Source organism: Oncorhynchus nerka, linkage group LG28 (genome assembly GCF_034236695.1).
Source record: "Oncorhynchus nerka isolate Pitt River linkage group LG28, Oner_Uvic_2.0, whole genome shotgun sequence".
Taxonomy (NCBI): Eukaryota; Metazoa; Chordata; class Actinopteri; order Salmoniformes; family Salmonidae; genus Oncorhynchus; species Oncorhynchus nerka.
The window spans coordinates 70,195,371-70,218,241 of NC_088423.1; the positions used below are offsets into that span (position 1 = coordinate 70,195,371).

Genomic DNA, 22,871 nt, shown 5'->3' on the forward strand with positions numbered 1-22,871 from the left:
TCCTCCCAATGTGTGGGTGTATGTCTTATCTGTGTGTTCTCGGCAGTTAGTGTGTGTAATGTGTGTGTGCTGTGTGTGTGGGTGTGGGAGCTATCCTGTATGGGACCTAACATGTTTTACTGTGAAAATACGTTGTCTCAGTTATAGCAATGTAATAGCAGTAGGCTGGTCACCTGCATAAGAAATAGCACTTCCTTACAATGTACATATTATTTATCCCCTTACACTGTGTATAAGACAGTAGTTTTGGAATTGTTAGTTAGATTACTTGTTGGTTATTACTGCATTGTCGGAACTAGAAGCACAAGCATTTCGCTACACTCGCATTAACATCTGCTAACCATGTGTATGTGACAAATAAAATTTGATTTGATTTTTACTAGGGTCAGTAGCTAGCTAGTTTTGGAGAATGTTAGCGATTAGCTGTGTACAAGGCCAGGGGATTGTTTGAAAGAGGAACTCACATCTACTACTATGAGAGGTAGGTAGCTAGTACTCCATTATTTCTACTTATCATCACCTGTTATAACATGACAACAATGCCTTGCTTGTTGACTTACTTCTCCACTGTCGAAGCACTGTTTCCTGAAGCATTATGCCCCGTTCTGAAATAACTCCCTGGGTTTAATATCACGCTGTGGATGTTTGGTCAGGACGTGTCGTTTTATTAATTTGTTCGTTATGAGAGACTCATTACTAAGCACAAAACACATTGTGGGCGTTCCTCGTTATAGGTCTGTATGAAAGAGAGAGAAACTCATCGCTGTATATGCGTTTCCAAAAGCTTAATTTCCAAAGGTTTTAAGCGGTCAAAACCATCCATTTGGTAACACTACCTTTTAAGCTGTCCTTATTACAGTGTAATTACTCTGTAACAAGTATTGAAGTTGTGTAACAAGTAGTTACAGTGTAATAACAACATGTACCTGGTAGTAATTGCGCTCTGTAATGAATGCTTGTTACCATGCTTGTTACAAATGGGCATGTTTCCACTAAATTCACTGATTTATTGTTTCGCTTCTTCTCAGCTGCAATCGATTCATTAACAGCTGTGACAAAGGTTGGGATCCCTTGTGGATGTGCTGGGTGTCTGAGAGATTTGCATAGATCCACACTGCCCTATCCCATCTGGACAAGAGGGATGTAAGAATGCTGTTCATTGACTATAGCTCAGCCTTCAACACCATAGTACCCTCATCCCTAAGCTTAGGGCCACTGGGTCTGAACCCCATCCTGTGCAACAGGGTCCTGGACAGGCCGCCCCAAGGTGGTGAAGGTAGGAAACAACACCTTCACTATGCTGATCCTCAACACAGGGGCCCCACAAGGGTGCGTGCTTGTCATGGATCCCCCTGGTACTGCTGCTCATTCTGTTCACCAGTTCCGGAGGTCTACGTCACCGGCTTTCTAGGCTTCACTGAACAGGATTCATTATCATCAACCCCGGACTGTCTTGTCTGATTACACACACCTGGTTCCCATTTCCCCTGATTAGTATATGATATATGTGCCCTCTGTTCCCATGTCCGTTGGTTGTGTGAGTACCCATGCATTGGTGCAGCTGTTATTTATTTATTTTATTTTACCTTTATTTAACCAGGCAAGTCAGTTAAGAACAAATTCTTATTTTCAATGACGGCCTGGGAACAGTGGGTTAACTGCCTGTTCAGGGGCTGAACGACAGATTTGTACCTTGTCAGCTCGGGGGTTTGAACTTGAAACCTTCCGGTTACTAGTCCAACGCTCTAACCACTAGGCTACCCTGCCGCCCCAATGCTGCGTGCTTTATTACGGGTATCGTCCCGTGTCATTTAACAAGGCTCGCTCTTTTGTTTGGGTACAACCCAGTGTTTTTGTATACTTGATTGTTTTGGGTGTATTAAAAACCCCTATTGTGTATTCCTGCGCCTGTCTCCAAATCCTTTATACCAGCGTGACAGTGCTCTCCCTCTTGTACTCCCTGTTCACCCATGACTGCGTGGTCACGCACACCTCCAAGCATCAAGTTTGCAGACGACATAACAGCAGTAGACCTGATAAACAATAATGATGAGACAGCCTACAGGGAGGAGGTGAGGGCCCTGGTGGAATGGTGCCAGGAAAATAACCTCTCCCTCAATGCCAACAAAACAAATGAGCTGATCGTGGACTTCAGGAGACAGCAGAGGGAGCACGACTCTATCCACATCGATGGGACCGCAGTAGAGAAGGTGAAAGGCTTCAAGTTCCTTGGCGTACACATCACTGACAATCTGAAATGGTCCACCCAAACAGACAGTGTGGTGAAGAAGGCACGACAGCGCCTCTTCAACCTCAGGAGGCTGAAGAAATTCGGCTTGACCCCTAAGACTCTCACAAACTTTTACAGATGCACAATTGAGAGCATGCTTTCGGGCTGTATCACCGCCTGGTACGGCAACTGCACCGCCCACAACCGCAGGGATCTCCAGAGGGAGGTGCGATCTGCTCAACGCATCACCCGGGGCTACACTGCCTGCCCTCCAGGACACCTACAGCACCTGATGTCACAGGAAGGCCAAAAAGATCATCAAGGACATCAATCACTTGAGCCACTGCTTATTCACCCCACTATTATCCAGAAGGCAAGATCAGTGCAGTTTCATCAAAGCTGGGACTGAGAGAATGAAAAACAGCTTCTATCTCAAGGCCATCAGACTATTAAATAGCTATCACTAGCCAGCTACATAATGATAAATGCTCTTTAAATTGTCAAAATTAGCATATTATTTTGTACAGTTAGCAATGAAAACAATTACATCAAAAATACTGTTTGAGTTAAGGGGGTGTGTCACTATCTATTTAATTGAACCACTTTTGCAGTAAAATGTTTTTATACAACCATCCATTTCATATAGGGGATACCTTAGAGATATGGATAAACATGGTTGTGCTTTGTTATACTTCGGGTAGGGGTACCTCAAAAATTTGGGGGACTTGCCACTAGCCTCCACAGTCTCTAAAACTCACATTTAGCTTATTACTTCCAATGAGACATTGGCACCAGTCATTACTATGACAATTCTCTACATCACTAGCTCTACGTCACTACTCATACCTAATAAACGTTGTTCAAGATCAAAATACAAAAAATAAAGATGTTTCTATGTTAAATGCACATGCTTAATATTAGTGGATTGAATACATCTCTTTGCTTAGCTTTACTTCCTAAAGTGTTTCCATTCCCCTTTAAACAACAATGAGCCTTTTAGTGGGTCAAAGGAGTAAGTGAACCAGTATTTCCTCAGAGGGAAACATCCATGTTTTTATTTGTTTGTGGGGTAAAATAGTTTTTAATTCATTTTTACTGCTGACCAATAGATGGCAGCATTATCCCAGCTTAGTGAAGACCCTGCATCTCTCAGTTTGATGTTACAGTACTTGGATAACATGATATAGGTTTGAGGGTTTTCCCCAACTGTAAACATGTTTTTTTTTAAACTGACTGTGGACACAATCATTAGAATATTCTATCACTCAGTGTATCTCCATTTAAAATATTGTGCCATTTGGATCTGGATAGAATGTGGAGTGGAATGGAACAGCAGCCAGCATTGCAGCGTTGTTAATAAAGTAGTCCTACAAGATATGAAAGACTTGATATTCTGGATCATATTATCACATTCCTATATGTGGACAATACAGAAGACATTGAACTGCTATACCCCCTCTTTTTTACACACACACACACTCACACACACACACACACACACACACACACACACACACACACACACACACACACACACACACACACACACACACACACACACACACACACACACACACACACACACACACACACACACACACACACACACAAATTGTGTTCCATAGAAGTAATTGAGGTGAACACTGAATGCAATCTAAATGCTGGCCATGGGCCAGTGAAGAGTCCACTGGTTCTCTGAATGGCAGTGAGAAAGTGTGTGCAGGTGGTTTGCAGCAGAGTGAGTAAGGGTACATCTCTTCAGTCCGCAGACCGGAACTTGCTCATGGAAGTGACAGCTTGCAGGTCACAAAAGAAAGGGAGGGGGAATTGTGCTGACCGTGTGTGTGTGTGTATTGGGCATGGAGTGGGGAGAGTTGGGAGCTGGGACAAGACTGCAGTTATGAGAGAAACCTGACCAGAGATAAAAACTGCAGGACGAACAAGTCTCTCTTCACTGACACTTGGCTCATTGGTATTGTGCCTACACCACCCCACCAGCCTCCCCCTCTCTGCAAGGGAGAAGGGATTACAGTCCTGGGGAGGTTACAGAATAGAAAGAGGGTATTGTTGAGAAGTCATCGGGATATCCACATCACATCGCCATAATGGCCTGGAGCACCTGCCACTTCACTGAATGAGCGATTATTTCAGCTGAGGAATGGAGCAACTCAGCATGGGTCAGCCAAAACAACTACTTTGTGGACTTTGAAAAGAGTCAAACAAGAAAATGCACATTCAGAGGCAACGTTTGTTGTGGCTGGTGATTTTAATGCAAGGAAACTGAAATCCGTTATCCTCTACAGGATTGGTGGGTCCCACGCGGGACTGTTGAGCTAACGTAGGCTAATGCGATTACCATGAGGTTGTAAGTAACAAGAACATTTCTCAGGACACGGAAATATCTGATATTGGCAGAAAGCTTAAATGATTGTTAATCTAACAGCACTGTCCAATTTACAGTAGCTATTACAGTGAAAGAATACCATGCTATTGTTTGAGGAGAGTTCACAGTTATGAACATGAACATGTATTAATAATCCAATTGGGCACATTTGGGCAGTCTTGATACAACATTTTGAACAGAAATACAATGGTTCATTGGATCAGTTTAAAACATTGCACATACACTAGTGGCCAAAATCTAAATTGCGCCTGGGCTGGAATAATACATTCTCTTGCATTTCAAAGATGATGGTACAGAAAACACTGCTGCTACAGCTCAGGCTATTATCTATCCTGTTGTACATCCTATATGTATATAGCTAGCTCAATTGCCTCGAGCCCATGCACATCAATTTGGTGCTGGTGCTCCCTGTATGTAGCCATGTTATTTTTACCCGTTGTTGTTGTTTACTACATGCAGTGGGGCAAAAAAGTATTTAGTCAGCCACCAATTGTGCAAGTTCTCCCACTTAAAAAGATGAGAGAGGCCTGTAATGTTCATCATAGGTACACTTCAACTATGACAGACAAAATGAGGGAAAAAAATCCAGAAAATCACATTGTAGGATTTTTAATTAATTAATTTGCAAATTATGGTGGAAAATAAGTATTTGGTCAATAACAAAAGTTTATCTCAATACTTTGTTATATACCCTTTGTTGGCAATGACAGAGGTCAAACGTTTTCTGTAAATCTTCACAAGGTTTTCACACACTGTTGCTTCTATTTTGGCCCTTTCCTCCATGCAGATCTCCTCTAGAGCAGTGATGTTTTGGGGCTGTTGCTGGGCAACACGGACTTTCAACTCCCTCCAAAGATTTCTATGGGGTTGAGACCTGGAGACTGGCTAGGCCACTCCAGGACCTTGAAATGTGAGTTCAAGACAATTGGAAACTCAGAACTGGGAAATCTCAGTCTTCAGTGAGTTCAAGACAACTGGAAACTCTGAAAAAAACAAAGACGAATTATGAGGTCAGTGATCTTCAGGTCGGAGCTCTAAAAAGAGGCCTGAGTTCCCGACTTGGAAGTCCAAGTTGGATTACCGTTCAAAACGTATTTTCTCAGTCAGAGCTCATTTTTTTCAGAGTTCCCAGTTGTCTTAAACTTACTGAAGTCTGAGAGTTCCCAGTTTCCAGTTGTTTTGAACACTATAAATCATGCTGGATTGACAGCATGGCCAATGTTGAATGTTTATTCTTTTAAGCTTGGGAAAGAGACCCTTAAACACAAACTTGGACCACACACCCACTCCACTGAATAGCAGGCTAGTGATTGCTTTGCAATGCTTGCAGATACCCACTGATTCCTTCCAAACCACTCATTGTGGAATTTGCGATTTCCAACTTGTGTAATGTTTATGTCCAATGGCCGATGAGCATCGATAGGTTTTATCTATAATTTCTCTTCGTAATTTTCTTCATATGACAAGGATTTAAAAGGATTTGTCAGTAGATTGCTGACTTGATTCATGATGATGACTACTAGCTTGCTAGCTAAGATTTTGAAAGTCAGTCCAATCAAAGCTAATGTAGACATAACAAGATTTTACGTAATATTATCTGTGGCCAATGAACTTGAGCACCCAAGGGGCTTGAATATCCGAGCTCTCCCCGTAGATTTTGTGGTGACGTAATGTCCCAATCAATGACAGAACACTGAGCCAATCACGGCCTAACTAGAGAATATTACCAACCCATAAACTCTGTATTTTCTGCTGGCTGCCCCACCACCACAGAAAGCACTGAGCTAGGCTGAAACACCTGCATTTTGGGCTGCCTTACTCAAGAAAGCAAAAAACGGACCATGTAGAATAATAGTGAAGACATCAAAACTATGAAATTACACATATGGAATCATGTTGTAACCAAATTGTTTTTGAATCCAAAATATATTTAATATTTGAGATTCTTCAAAGTAGCCACACTTTGCCTTGATGACAGCTTTGTACATTCTGGCATTCTCTCAAGCAGCTTCATGAGGTAGTCACCTGGAATGCATTTCAAATAACAGGTGTGCCTTGATAAAACTTCATTTGTGGAATTTCTTACCTTCTTAATGTGTTTGAGCCAATCAGTTGTGTTGTGACAAGGTAGGGGTGGTATACAGAAGATAGCCCTATTTGGTAAAAGACCCAGTCCATATTATGTTGAGAACAACTCAAATAAGCAAAGAGAAACAACAGTCCATCATTACTTTAAGAGATGAAGGTCAGACAATTCAGAAAATGTCAAGAACATTTAAAGGTTCTTCAAGTGCAGTCGCAAAAACCATCAAGCACTATGAGGAAACTGGCTCTCATGAGGACCACCACAGTAAAGGAAGACCCAGAGTTACCTCTACTGCAGATGATACATTTATTAGAGTTACCAGCCTCAGAAATTCCAGCCCAAATAAATGCTTCACAGAGTTCTCAACATCAACTGTTCAGAGGAGACTGCGTGAATCAGGTCTTCATGGTCAAATAAACCACTACTAAAGGACTCAAATAATAAGAAGAGACAAGCTTGGGCCAGGAAACACGAGCAATGGACATTAGACCAGAGGAAATCTGTCCTTTGGTCAGAGAGTCCAAATTTGAGATTTTTGGTTCCAACCTCGGTGTCCTTGTGAGATGCAGAATAGGTGAATGGATGATCTCCGCATGTGTGGTTCCCACCATGAAGCTTGGAGGAGGAGGTGTGATGGTGTGGCGGTGCTTTGCTGATGACACTGTCTATGATTTATTTAGAATTCAAGGCACACTTAACCAGCATGGCTATCACAGCATTCTGCAGCGATACACCATCCCATCTGGTTTGCGCTTAGTGGGACTATCATTTTGTTTTTCAATAGGACAATGACCCAACATATCTCCAGGCTGTGTAAGGGCTATATGACCAAGAAGGAGAGTGATGGAGTGCTGCGTCAGATGATTTGGCCTCCACAATCACCAGACCTCAACCCAATTGTGATGGTTTGGGATGAGTTGGACTGCAGAGTTAAGGAAAAGCAGCCAACAAGTGCTCAGCATATGTGGGAACTCCTTCAAGACTGTTGGAAAATCATTCCAGGTGAAGCTGGTTGAGAGAATGCCAAGAGTGTGCAAAGCTGTCATCAAGGGAAAGGGTTACTACTTTGAAGACTCTTCAATATAAAATATATTTTGATTTGTTTAACACTTCCTTGATTACTACATGATTCCATATGTGTTATTTCAAAGTTTTGATGTCTTCACTATTATTCTACAATGTAGAAAATACTAAAAATAAAGAATGAGTAGGTGTGTCCAAACTTTTGACTGGTACATCTTTTTTTGTAGCTAAACAGGTGGGGCTTGAGTGGTGGTGTAAAGTACTTCAGTAAAAATACTTTTAAGTACTATCTATTAAGTCGTTTTTTGGGGTATCTGTGTTTTACTTTACTATTGATATTTTTGACAACTTTTACATTTACTCCATTACATTCATAACGAAAATAATGTACTTTTCACGCAATACATTTTCCCCTGACACCTAAAAGTACTCGTTACATTTAGAATGCTCAAGCAGGACAGAATTATGGCACCTATCAATATAAAGTTTTGTCATCCCTACAGCCTAGAGTTCTGGCAGACTCACGAATACAAATACTGTGTTTGTAAATGATGTCTGAGTGTAGGATTGTGCCCCTGTCTGTCCATAATTAAAAATAATATGAAAATCGTGAAGTCTGGTTTGGTTAATATAAGGAATTTGATGTAGAGCATTTACTTTTACTTTGTACTTTTACTAAAGTATGACACATGAGTACTTTTTCTACCACTATACTTAAGTACATTTAAAACCAGATACTTTTAGATTTTTAATCAAGTAGTATTAGTATCAGCAAAACTCAAAATTATGGAATTTCTGGTGGAATAATCGTGCCAAGGCACTGTTCTGGTGGCTCATGGTCGCCCAAAGCCCTAATAAGAAACTTTATATTGGTGTTTCCTTTATTTTGGCAGTTAACTGTAGATTCAAATAAAGTTCCTATCTATTAAATTAGGCAGAATTCTATTTTTTTGGCTGGTGTCAAAATTACCCCAAAGGACTTGTTTTTTTTTGGGGGCATATTTTTGATTCAGAAACACTAAACAATGATTTAGATGTATTATTAACAAGTTAATTGACAAAGTCAAGAAATTTTGAAGAATTTGGACTATGATCAAAAACGTGCCTCTGGGATCAAAATTACCCCAGTTGGTAGTATGAGTGTTAAATTAACTAGGCTCCTGGATATTTATAACACCTGAAATATTGTTGATATTGCTCTAATGTGCATGATGTACCTTTCACACAACAGTGACTGCTTGTCTGGAAGCTCTGCTGATTGTGCAACAAGAACAAACATTTTACTCACACTGTTAAACATAGCTGAAATGGTTAGAATTAGATTTATGCCTGCCTATTCATCTGTACTCACTGAACAGATTATCTAACTCCCACGCAAACACTTTTCAAAAAGTTCACAAAATACTTTAGGCAAGGCAGTGTTCTTCTGTTGATCTATTCTGATTGAGTGTTTTTACTATATGGCCGTGATCATATTCAAGGGATTATATCCATAGCACAACACACATGCTTCATAGACAATCAAACTCTTGACTTTAAACCATATGATGTGTGCCGCCATCAGCAGGCAGGCTTGTGCATTCTTTCCACTGAGGTCATTAGAGATAAGGAAATATTGACCTATTCATCCTCATAAAGGTTTACAAAGCATGAAAGTGGATGTGGTTGGAAGGAATCTTCTTATGAAATTAAAATAACCGTACACTAGTTGCTTGGTGCAGTCTAGAAGGCTGGACAGTGGTGATGGCATATGAAGATGACATGATGGATTGTCTTCATGTGAGTACATGATAACTAATTGGATTTGCTGTGTCTTACATTGAGAAATAAAGAGATCTGAAAGGGACTGACAACACACGCAAGCATACACACGCACACGCAGGCAGACTGTTACAATGATTACTCATCCACCTCTCAAAGAGTCAGGGAAGCTTCTTCACAAAGAGGAGTAGGAGGCATTTTCTGCCCAATGCCAAGAGCCTGCATACTTTAAATAGATATTCATCACTGTCTTTCCCTATACAAGGGGGAGATACATTAGGAAGGGGATCATACTGCGTGTGTGTGTGTGTGTGTGTGTGTGTGTGTGTGTGTGTGTGTGTGTGTGTGTGTGTCCATGTTGAATGTGAGAGGGAAATGAGGAGGGGGTTGACACAGGACAGAGAGTGGGAGAGGTAGTTGCAGATGATGGGTGATGACAATCTCTAAGTAATGGGTACCATGTAGGCAAAATGCCTGTACCATTTAATAAAGGATAAGTGAGATCTGAGGAAAGACAGCTTTCTTGGCGCAGCCTTTGGTCTTTCTCTGTGAGTCATACACAGAGTGTGTGTGTGTGTATTCTCTAATGAGGCTACACTATTTAATGATTATGATTATTGAATTGATGTCTTAAAATGTCAGATGATGCTTCATTAATAACTTTATCTTGCTTTTTGTATCAAGCTACGTTTGTATTAGATAATATTTTCAACAAGATATACGATGCTAATTAGCAGCAATGGTTTACTTTTAGTCCAACATATCCTCCCACGGACTCCCACGTATAGAATAGGAATAAAAGCTTAGTCACCGACTCCTCTGATTGGCTTAAAGGGCCGGTCTGTCATGTCAATGCAGTGACCCACTGTGCTAAGGAAATTCCCAGGATAAAGCGGGAATAGATCTCACGCACAAACCGCGTTCACATTGATGTCGGTGGAATATAAAAATAACATCTAAAAAATGACGCAATATGTTCTTGGAGGTAAGAAACGTAATTTTAATTTTGGTCGGTTCTGTTGTACTTTGAAATTCAAGTTAAATTGATACGAGTTATGACTTATTGTGAATTTGCTTGTCTTCATCTAAAGATGGAAAAAAAATGACAAGCTTAATACTTTATGAAAACCAGATCTCAATTTATTAATTTATAATTCAACTTCTGTTAAGGTGGTGCATAGTTTGCATACTAATAGATACACAATTTTACGTGGCTTTGTAAATATTATTTGATGAAGACATCGAGGACCAACAGGTTGCAAACAGCAGGAAATACAAACAGCATGAAGATGACGTCTAATACAGTAACAATGTGGTACACCTTTTAATGGATTTAATTTAAATTCGATTGTGTAAGCTAAAAATGACTAGTGGAAATGTTCTGGTGTAGTTTATATACATCTGGTTATAAATGCATACATGGTGCTATATAAAATAATGTATTAAATAGTATTCATTTTATTTGGGCTTTTTCTGCCTCTTTTTGATATGTAGTGGTTTAGCAGGCCATGTAATGCAAAGAGACACAGGAAATCTGTTGCTCTCTGTTATAGAATTTATAGAGACCAACAGATTTCCTTGTAGTCATATTAGCATAGGAATTAGCTGGCGCAGTTCTTTATAAGAGGCATTGCCTTCACTTTAGAGATGTATGTAAACTGGCTAACAACATCATCCCTGAACCTGCAATGTCTAATAACACTAGCTTGAAGCATACTGTATTTCAGTTGTGGTAACAGACTGCATAACAATTTTTATATTAGGCTAGTAGCTGTCTTATCAATGGCTGTGTTTCAGCAATGACTATAATGGACCCGTGCAATAAATTACACCAGGTAATAATATTTTTCCTGATAAGGATCATCGGCTCACTGTCCACAGTAGAGAGCCTTCATCTTTTCCATCCACCATCTGGCCATGATAATGTCTCTGAATGGCTCATGCCCTGGTGAGTCTTGATCAGAGTGATCTCTGGTTCACATTCTCCTTGAATATATATATATATATATATTTTTAGAGCTTCTCATTCTCAATCAAACAGATTGGGCCTGATAGATGAGTCATAGTCAGAGACTGTCTGTCACAAAGTGTTTATGTTACAGGACAAGTTACTTTTTGGTGTCTGAAATGGCACCCTATTCTCTTTATAGTGCATTGATTCTGACTAGGGCCCTGATCAAAAGTAGTGCACTAAAGAAGTAATAGGGTACCATCCCTTGGTGTCCCAATTACATTGCTTATAAATCTGTAGTCAAGTGAGATGAGATGAGAGCTGATATCGCCTCCTACACATGTACTAAGCCTCAGGAAAGCAGGAAATGTGACTCCACCGCATTCAGTTCAGTCTGCTGCTCTGGTTTAAATCAAAGCCCATAATTTCCATTTCCAATAGAGGACAATTAGTTAGGATTAGGACCCAAAACATTTCCTGTTTAATCTCATAATGGATGACGGGTGTAGAAACATAATAAATTAAGGGCTGTATTGGCAAATAAATAAGGTAAATAGAATTATGTTCAATGATTCATAATGAATAGGAGAAAATTGATGGTGGCCTCTCTCTCGCTCTCTTTTTCACTCTCTGTGTTTTTCAGTCACTAATGTAATTGAAATGTAACCCCTCCTGTGTCCAGTCCACCTGCAGATTCTGCTGGCAGTGGGTCTGGCAGTCTTCTGCTTCTGCCTGGTGCTGGGCTGTCTACTGTGTTGGCGGAGAGGGAAGTATCATCCACCAGAGGACAAAGAGGCTGCACTGTCCCCTTCCTCAGCCACTTGTGAACGGGTTACCGTGTCCCTGACCCCCTCCTCTGGCACCTTACCCATCAAGCAGCAGTATGAGGAGCTAGACGGGGATGTCCTGGACCTCCCCTCCCCCAATAGCAGCTCCTCCCCCTCTGAGGATGACCTCACCGCCCTGCCCTTTGAACCTCGCCCCCGGTCGTCCTCCTCCCAGCTGAGGTCCTCCCCCAGGTCCTGCTTTCCCATGCGTCGCCTCAGCACCCCGAGTGTGTCCTCCTCCTCCCACTACAAGCCTTCAGGCCATGGCCGTTCCTCCCTGCCCTCTATCTCCAAACTGGGCCTAGTCTCCAAGACCCGTCGGGCGCTGGAACGCCGCTGCACCGTGACCGGTGACAACTTCCTGTACAGCGAACAGAGCCACCTGACCAGCCCTGGCAATGCCATGCAGTCTCCTGGCCTTCAGGGGGAGCTGTCCCAGCCACAGTACGGCTCCAGCTCCCTATCCATCCCCACCAAGCCTGCTCCTCTCCTGCACTTCTCCCTGCTCTTCTCCCCGGCACGGGGCACTCTGACCACCAACATCATGGGCCTGTCCGGGGCGGCACGGCGGCGCAGTGGGGTGTTCGTACGAGCCAGCCTGCCCCCGCTCTGCCCCTCACCCCAGCAGGGGGCGTCTCGGCGGCTTAGCCTCAGCCCAGAGATACAGTGCCAGAGCCTTGTGCTACAGGTGGGCTCTGTGGAGGAGCTCCGTGCCTGCACCCTCCGGCTGGCTGTGTTCAGCAGGGACTTCTCAGGCCTGAGAGAGACAGCGCTGGGGGAGCTGGAGATGCCTTGTGGCGAGATGGACTGGGAGCCAGACACAACTGTCCCCTACACCAGGGAGCTCACCCCCACCAGGAGTAGGCTGAAAAAGGTAATAGGTCATTTTACAAGCCTAGGGGACTATCATAGAAATAGAACCACAAGATAGATATACTGTATAGTCATTCTATTTCTACGGGCACTATAGCCTCACAATCACTATCTATCTCCCCACCATCTTAGACCACTTTTTTCAGTTATCTTTAAGCACAGAAAAACTACACACACTGGGGCTATGAATAGTCCATATCGTGTTTTATCTATGAGGGAATGTGTCAGGCTAGTCTAATCAGAACAAGGTCTGGGCCATTAGCAGCTTTTCCACTGTTGTTGGACATGGTGACATTGTAGTTTGTGACTGGAGAGCAAACATGTGGAGTGCAGTGAGCAGTGGGCCGTGTCCTCTGTGGTGCTGTGCCAGAAGGCATTACTGACAGCCTGAGCTGGCGAGGGTGTGGGTGAGAGGGACAGAGCTAGGCCTCAGGCACTGGGCTGAGCGAGCATGGTGATGTATGAATGGACATTATGTAGACACCATGTCTTATCAGTGGATCTCTGCGTGAGGCTGGGTGGCAGCATGCAGGCACCTCTGATCTCAGCTGCAAGGCACAGAGAGATGTCATGCATGCTGTACATGTATGAAGCTCAATGAGTTATCACCCAATGAGAAAACGAATAGAAGTAGAGAGATGGTAGCTGATAGGTGGTGTGAGGATGTAGTTGTGATCTCTAATGGTACTGTAGTGGTGCAATGAGATCAGATGAAAGTTGCCATATTACTGTAACGCGTTAGCATTATAACACTATTGTTGACATGATGTGGGAGGCCAGGGACTGATGTGACAGGGTTTGGAGCTGGTGCAGAATACAGACAGGATGGTCACTTTAGTTTGTGACGTCCGGAATCAATGGGTTCGTCAGCCCACTTACAGGTTACTCAGCATTTGACTCTGCAATGTCATGCTTTAGCCTGATGGGACATACTGACTGAGAGACAGATCAAGTGATGTCTCCCTTGTTGGGGGATCTCCCATTAGACTCCACTGGTCTCACAAACACAGGCAGGCTTACAGCTGCATGCTCACTAGGTCTGGGCCCACGGTGCTGTCGGCTCTAAATAAGCAACTAATGAGATTCGTTGTGCTTTTTATGTCATGAATCTCATGGACACCTCATGGGGTAAAAGACGAGATTCTTAAGGATGATAATTTAGCGGCAACAACATGTCGTTATTTTTACGCTGTGTTTTCTACTTTAGTTACCTCAGGACACAAAGAAGAACATGTGTTTAATAAAACAACAACACACTGTGCTCGTCTCTTCTTCTTATTAACTCAGCCTCTCCCCTCCCAGAGTACGAGTTCCCAGGAGACGTTAGGTCGTAGGAAGAGTTCGCTCTGTGCTGCTCCACGAGCCCTGGGTCAGCTCTTCATTCTGCTGCAGTACCAGACACTGGCCCACCGCATCAAGGTGATGGTCCGCAAGGCTGAGAACCTGGCCAAACTCTCCCGGATGCCAGGAGCAGCAGGTATGATAGGTCCATTTAGCTTTCATCCCAAGCAACATACAGAACTGTCGACATTGACAGTGATACACATGCAGGAATCAATACACAACTCTGGTGTTGCCGGCACTATGCTTTAAGCCACTGAGCCATTATTTAGAACCACCCCAGTCAAGCCCTCAACCTCACAATCCCATATCCAGTCTCAGCCTTAGTCACAGTCATATTCCCAGGCCCCTGCAGCCCTGATTGAGCTCCTAATGAGATTACAGATACTGATGGGCCTCCTGTCATTTCCCCTCTCGCTCTCTCTCTCCATTTTTCATATTGATTGTTGCTCTCATGTCCCTACAGATCACTACGTAGTCATCAACCTGCGTCAGGATGGGAAGGTGATCAGTACGAAGGAGACCAAAGGGGCGGGAGGACACAACGCTGTGTGGAACGCTCCCTTTCTCTTTGACCTGCCTGTTGGTGACATCACTCAGCTGCCTCTTGCTCTGGAGTTCATCATCATGCAGGTAGGAATGACTCAGTGGTGAAGAATTAGGAGAGTGCAACCACGGATAATGTAATAACAGATAATGTAATTACTTGTTTGTCCAGTTTTTTATTACATCCTCAATTATGTTACAAGTCTTCCATCAAATGTATCTTCTGTGCATTTGTGTCTTACAACTATCTGTATGTTATTTTTCTACAAAAGACATGTCTCAGACTACTTCACTGTATATGGTCAGAGAGCAACCAACAAAACATCTATCTTTTCAACAGGGGCGGCTCTACACGAAGAGCAGCATGCTGGGCCGTGTGTTGATTGGCTGCGAGGCCCCGGAGGCAGGACAGGGACACTGGAGGGACATGTGCAGGCAGGGACAGGTGGAGACAGCGCACTGGCACCCCATCACACCAGCAGTCTTTTAGGACTTTATAGCTGACCTCTACCTGTGTCAGGAGGGTCAGGGCGTTGCTGGAGAGAGGACAGGTGATAGAGGGCTTGCCAGACTAATGGGACACGCACAAAGGACGAACAGCAAATGGACTATCAGTGGTGGCACCTGTAAACCTATTGTGACGTCATTGCTTTTAGACTTGTAGTATCTGATACTTACTGTTCCACACTGCCCTAACAGTGAGATACAGGCCACAGGACTGACTGCCACTACGGCTGTATGATACCAGTTGCATGGATTTGTGTTATGTGTTGGTGATGTTGTATCATAGAGGACAATCTGTCAGTCCCACACATCTTTAAAGCTGGAATCCTTAACTGAAACAACAGCAAAGCGGACACCCCATCTGTGTTTTGGTAAAAGGCTGAGGGATGAGCCTGGAGAAAGATAACCGCTCACAAATTCATAGTCACGACTGAACATCCATGATATCAAAATGATAGTTTTAACCATGTTTTGAGGCTATACAGTGTTTGTCTACATTTACATTGTTTACAAACACTGACGTAAAATAAGCTTGTATTTTGGGTTCTGATGGAGTAGGACAGTTGAAATAAGCTCATTGAGGCATTACCAAGTTAGATTTGTCAAGAATCAATGGGTATATACTGTATCATTAATTTACAAGTCCAAAAATGGGTGTAGCAACTAAGGATTCCAGCTTTAAAGACCATTGTCTGAATTTGCTCTACTGTCAATGATTATTAAGTCATGGCCAAAACACTTCTAGTTGTGGTTTACTGTGACGTTCTGTGTCAGTATTTGTCCCCAGCATTGATCTCTGATCTTTGCCAGACATTAGCGTGATTGAAAAAGTGATATTGATCGTCATGCGCTATACTCTGTCATGGACTACTCATCCACTATCCACTGTGGCAGGATGATAACAGACATATGTGCAGTACTAGGTGTTGGCCTGAATCATTACATACCATATATCTTTACCTGGACATAATCAAGCCTGTACCAGAGAAGCCCTCCAAACACCTTCATGAAGACAGGAGTCTGAAAAGTCATTTGCGTACATCAATCAGCCATCAATTGATTACTGTAACTGTGTAGACATGCTTTTAAGGGACTTATACTGTACACATTCTGTCATGGGACTTAATTCTTTTAATCAGCATTGACAAATGGAATGCCTGTCTTGTCTTGCTAAAACTGCATATTTCTGCTTTTTAACAGAGAAAGCTCTCACAGTTGACATGCGTCTCTGAATGAAAGTGATGTGATGAAGATACCATAGGTTCTGTCATATTTATAGATAGTATATGTCCCATGCACTAGAATATTACATGTACCTAACATTACAAAAAAAATACCACCGTTGACTAGTGGAGTAAAATGCCTGATATGGAAACACTTGTAGAACTCAACCTTCAGTCGTTGCCGTTGTTTCTTATGTATTTCTGATGGCCCTTTTGATGGTTATAAATATTCATATGTAACAGTGTTGCTGCCGTCCCTCTACTTGCTCCAACCTGGGCTCGAACCAGGGACCCTCTGAACACATCAACTGCTTCGCAAGAACCATTGTTAGCTATCGCTCCACAAAAGCCACGATGTTTGCAGAGCAAGGGAAACAAGTACTTCAAGGTCTCAGAGTGAGTGACGTCACCGATTGAAATGCTACTAGCGTGCACCGCTAACTAGCTAGCCATTTCACACTGGTTTCACACGTTGTGTAACTGCTGCCCTTTCTACTACTGTATGTGTCACTGAAATCATGGTCCCAGATATCAATTTATAGCTCAATCACTTATACAGCACTTATATTGAATGTGACAGACAGGACATCTTTACTGTTGAATGGTCTATGATGGAGTAGGAGTTCGAGAGTTAGAAGAAAATATACATTCTATATGGGTTTAATCTAGTAGAACTAAAACATGCCAATGTAAACAGTGGGATAAGGTTTGATCTGTGATTTCTATGAAAGCCCTTCACCTGATACCACAATGGCATTGTTTCATTTTTTACATTTCTCTAATCTGCCACTTTCCCAGACAAGGTATCTTTAATGGGTGTTTGATCATCTGTTCTCATTCCCTTAAATCTGTGTGAACCCTTGCTGATCCTGCGCAGTAGAAACATACTGTTGCCTGCACTACATCTAAACAGGAGTACAGGTTTCAGGATTATGGTCAAATTAGAGAGATTCACAGGATTGGAGAAAGTAGCATGGAATGCACATACCTCCAAAAGGTTTTGGATATCTCTGCTTATTTGTCAAGCCAGTATCAACTATTGCTGAAGGCTAAGTCACCCTCAAGAGGGTTTACCCATTAAAACAGACAGCAAAGAAGGAAATGTCTTCAAATGTAGCTCATAAAACGTGTTATTCATGTGCTCTAAGAGTCAACACACTCATATAACATACAGTACGTCATGCCCACCTTTCAGTACTCTCACACTGCGAACATCACCCATATCTATCCATAGCAACACACCAATTATCATCATTTTGAGTTCTAGAGTGACCATAATAGGCTGTGGATCCAGTCCCTGGTAGCTGTCTGTCCATTAGCCAGACTCATACAGGCAATACAGACCGGCTGGAGCAAACATTATATTTACACTCTATTCATATATACGTATTCATATTATTATATACAGTACAGTTAAATTAGATCTTTAGAAAGAGGTGCTATGATATGTTTTAAAAATATTTTTTTAAAGCCAAAATAAATTTGGTCGCTCTGGATAAGAGCGTCTGCTAAATGACTTAAATGTAAATGTTAAATGTAAAAAAACTGCCACCTCTGATGGTTGAGCATTCCATGAGGACATGGCGACGCATTAAATACGTTTTTGGTTTATGTACCGTAAAGAATCCTATAGTTGTGTGTCTGGTTGGGTATGTATGTGTTACTGGCCTCCGTCTGTAGCTGAGGTGGTCTGTAACAGTAAAAAGAACTGACACAAGTTTACGTCTGCAAAGTTCTGGCGCTTAATTTATTCTGAAGAATGATGCGCGCGCTTGGCCAGAATTTGCTGTTCTGAACTACACAGCGCAACAGCGCCATCTATTGGCCTGATGTACTACTAACGCTAAAGCATGTAGAATATACCATTTAGATTCATTAAGACAAATACATAAAGAAATTGGTTTAAAAAGATAAAAAATAATAAAGGGGTGTCTGTTTTTAGTGACTTTGTTTTCAGCTCATTACACATGTCTGTTTGAAGTATATGCAGATAGATTATACAAGCGGTTAGGCATTTTCAACACACAAATGTTTCTTAAAAAAACTAGAAGAGAAGTAGTCAATTTCTCCTCAAACCTCAACCATGAAATACTATCATCCATGCTGTTGATGTTAGTTCTGTGTGTGCAGTTCAGGGCAGTAGCGGTGCATGGGTAAAATCACTGGGGAAGCCAACCTAGAAAGAAATGCCATATTAAAACGTGTGTTGTGATAATTGCGTTGTTTGATCTATAACCTGTTAGTTCATATGCTTTGCGACTGTGATATATAGGCCAAAGGCCGAGACAATGAGATGCAACAGAGGCAGAATCAATTCAACCACATCTTTGTTTAATCACAAAACCAGAGAGCAACCGTTGTCCAGTGAAGTCCACAAAGCATATTGCGTGTAACAAACAGTTACACAACCTATGGTCAAGCAAGTTAGTATTTCCGACATTTTCGGACTACTAAACAACTATTGATTTACAACCCTGGAGAGTTACAGCAAGTCGCAAAGAAAACAGGAGCTGCCTCCACTTTTCCAGCACCATTTCAATTTCAACATTTCAACATCATCAAGTCACCTAGGCTTAGCTTAATACAGTGACAACTAAAAGATACCAAAAACAATTGAGCCCAATCAATGTAAGCTAAATATGATGTGGCTGTCCATGGTTCTGATTTCTGTGGGTGTATGCGCGTGCGTGTGTGCAAGTAGAAAAACATGTTGACTCACCCTACTTGTAGAGAAACGCCAATGCCATCCTCCTCTCTTTCACAAGTACACACTTTTATTTTTTGTTGTCCTAGGCTACCTGGTTAAAATGCTTGCTTGCTAGCCTAACTTCCTTTAAGGGCAACGTTAGTTAGCTAACATCAGCCTTCTACATATAGCTACATATTTAACTTACCTCTCAGACCAGGGGCACAATGTATGAATTAATGGTTGGATCAGAATTGCTGTTATAATGATTAGCCAGTACAGAGAATTGAGTAAAACCACAAATCCAAATCCCTATCTCCATCCATGGCAAATTTAGCAAAGGGACCATTTAGCTAGCTAGCTACCCACTGGAGGACAACAACACAAAGAGATGCAACAATTCAAGTTCTTTCTGTTAATGACGTACACTCTCGATGTGATGTGATTGGTGTGAAGCCAAATCCAAACTGGCTTCCCTTGACACTTTATTTGGTATGCCAGGACCATTCACAGTTGAGCTCAATGCTGATTGTCTATTATTTTATACTATTTTATATCAAGGGAGGCCAAATGCTCGCTGGCTTCCCTTTCATTCGATACTACAGGAGGCAACGTCATTCTCTTTTTGACCAGACAGCATGATGAAAGATGGCCTACACATACAGAGACAGAGGGGTGCTGTTTCACTCACTCGGAAGCTTTCTCCAGTGAGATATATTCAGCCTCTTGTGAATTGAAGGACAATTCTGAAACACAGAGTGACGAAAGATAATAATAATTTTTCTTAGTGAATTTATTGGGGAAGCCTGACTTCCACTGGCATCCATGAATACACACCACTGGTTAAGGGCAAGGCATGCTGCTTGGTCTTGAGCCTGCTGGGGAAGCCTGACTTCCACTGGCATCCATGAATACACACCACTGGTTAAGGGCAAGGCATGCTGCTTGGTCTTGAGCCAGCTGGGGAAGCCTGGCTTCCCTTGGCATCCATGAATACACACCACTGGTTAAGAGCAAGGCATGCTGCTTGGTCTTGAGCCAGCTGCAGCTTTGCTAGGTCTTTGCTGCATCTGACAATATGACTGGACAGGAATCAAGATTGGACAAAATCAAAGCCTGAAGAACTAGCGCAGTTGATCTTTGTGTCAAAAACACAGATCATCTTGTTATAACAGACATACCTCTCCCCAGCTTCACAAAAATTGTCAATATGACTTGACCATGATAACTAACCATCCAATGGTACTCATAGCAGTTCAGCTTCTTCAACTTGAATGGTCACACCATTTATGCACAACACCATTTGAGGTTTAGGTCTAAGAGAATGCTTTGAACCAAATACAATGCTTTTGGTTTTAGGTTTATTTAGGACCAGTTTATTGTTAATTACCCATTCTGACACTGACTGTAACTCTTTGGTAACAGTCTCTGTGAGCTCACTGGCTGTATGTGCTAATGTGTACATTGTGCAATCATCCGAATACATAGTAATTTTAGCTTTATGTGCCAGATCATTTGCACAAATAGAGAAGAGTAATGGCCAAAGGCAACTGCCCTGAGTGATACCGCACTGTAAATATCTGATGTAAGAGAAGAACTCTCTGAGTTCTATTGGATAATTAACTCTCCAACCATGTGATGGCAAGTGTTGTAAAGCCATAGCAAGCAAGTGTTTTCAATAACAAATGATAATCAATAACATCAAAGGCTTCACTGCAATCTAGCAGTACACCTCCAACTACCATATTACCGTCCATTTATTTGAGCCAATCATCAGTCATCTGAGTCAGTGCAGTACAAGTTGAGTGCCCTTCCATACATGCATGCTGAAAGTCAGTAGTTAACCTTTAAAAAAAAGTAGCATTGTATTTGTTCAAACACAATTCTCTCCATCAGTTTACTAAGACCAAGCAGCCAACTGATTGGACGGCTGTTAGAGCCAGCAAAGGGTGCTTTACTATTTATATATATATTTTTGCAACATCATGGATGGATGCTGCTTGCTTTGTTCTTACTGCAAAGTGGGGACAGTCTTTACAACCCTAATATGCTTATTTGACAATCACTACATCCCACAAAGTTCCACAACCTCGGCACAAACACGCATAGGGGACATAAAACATCTACTGTGTCTTTGGTGTGATACGAGTCTAATTGGCAACTTCTCCATACACATTTATTGCACTGTGTTATCTGTGTCACATTCATAGGGCATGCAAACAGTTTTCAGTCATGCCCTTTTTGGGATGCATTCAATTTCTCTGGAGTCGAGCAGTGGATAGATGTTTAGTAGTCTGTTTAATGTCTAAAACACACAAGTTTAGTCTCATAGACATACTGTATGACTGGCAGCCCCTCTGTCTCAATGATGTTCTTGTATATGGAATGACTCTGCCAGACAGTATAAAGAGTGATTATGACTAATACATGATGACATATAGCCTGAGGAGGTCAAAGACAGGTTGGGCGACAGGTAGACAGGTAGCCTCTCCCTGTAGATCGAAGGCAGGACTCTGATGACAGCCAGAGGATTGAGGGAGAACTGATCAGAGTATATCAGCCAGTAAAAGTGTTCTTTAAAGAACAAAGCCATCTACAAAGAGAAAATGAGGTTCCAGCTGCCATCACTTACAGCAGGAGTGGGCAAAGTTTTTGGCTTGAGGGCCACATCAGGATTTCGAAATTGTCTGGAGTTTTTTAAACCCCAAATAATCATTTCTAAATAACAACCACAAAAAAAAGTTTTCAAGACTTATTTTTATACAAAATCCCTCGCGGGCCAAACTCTGATTTAGTGTAATCCACAACATATGTCACAATAACTCACAATTGCACATATATTGATCTTTATGTATTGTTTTGGATAGAATTGCCCCCAAAAATGTGTTTTGTGAGGGGGAAGTGGGTGTACAGATCAGATCACACAGAATATCCTCCTTTTTAAAAATGGAAAAATATCTTATTTACTGACCTCCTTACAGTAAGTATTGTACTATTTTATAAAAGAGACCGCGGAAAATACAGATAGTAGTAGTAGGGATGAAGACAAAAGGTCTCGAAATCCCGTCACCATGGGGGTATGTGTGGTCCAGAATCTAGATAACTTGGATTCTGTTGGATCCCCTAGCCCTAGCCTCAATCACAACCCTAACTCTAACCCTAGCATCATGTCCACACAGACATGGCCGACATGAGCAACAGAGTGGCAGTAGGATAGACTTATATAATTAAAGTGGAATAGCCATCAACAGTCACAAAATGTAAACCTCAGTCTGTATCCATTTGAGTCTGTCTGATCTCATCCATCAACCCAGCCTAAGTATTCACACTGTAATTGCCTGGTCCATGTTCTGGCAACACACGGTTTTGCTGGGACAGTAAAATATCAAACTCATCCCCAAAGCCAACACCTCTTT

The 22,871-nt window shown here is 42.0% G+C and overlaps 1 protein-coding gene across 1 annotated transcript; it reads left to right on the forward strand.

Moving 5' to 3' along the window:
• The first annotated feature begins 10,392 nt into the window (after positions 1-10,392).
• Positions 10,393-17,014, forward strand: LOC115112815 (synaptotagmin-5-like). Its single transcript, XM_029639813.2, has 5 exons — positions 10,393-10,489; positions 12,138-13,156; positions 14,458-14,632; positions 14,963-15,129; positions 15,383-17,014. The coding sequence occupies exons 1-5, from the start codon at positions 10,468-10,470 to the stop codon at positions 15,530-15,532; spliced, it is 1,533 nt and encodes a 510-aa protein (XP_029495673.1). The 5' UTR covers positions 10,393-10,467; the 3' UTR covers positions 15,533-17,014.
• The last annotated feature ends 5,857 nt before the right edge of the window (positions 17,015-22,871 follow it).

Bases quoted from the DNA above. Each gene is read 5' to 3' on its own strand.
- LOC115112815 (XM_029639813.2), top strand. From the start codon at position 10,468: ATGACGCAATATGTTCTTGGAG. The intron at 10,490-12,137 runs GTAAGAAACGTA...TCCTGTGTCCAG, and splicing joins GACGCAATATGTTCTTGGAG to TCCACCTGCAGATTCTGCTG. The intron at 13,157-14,457 runs GTAATAGGTCAT...CTCCCCTCCCAG, and splicing joins CCAGGAGTAGGCTGAAAAAG to AGTACGAGTTCCCAGGAGAC.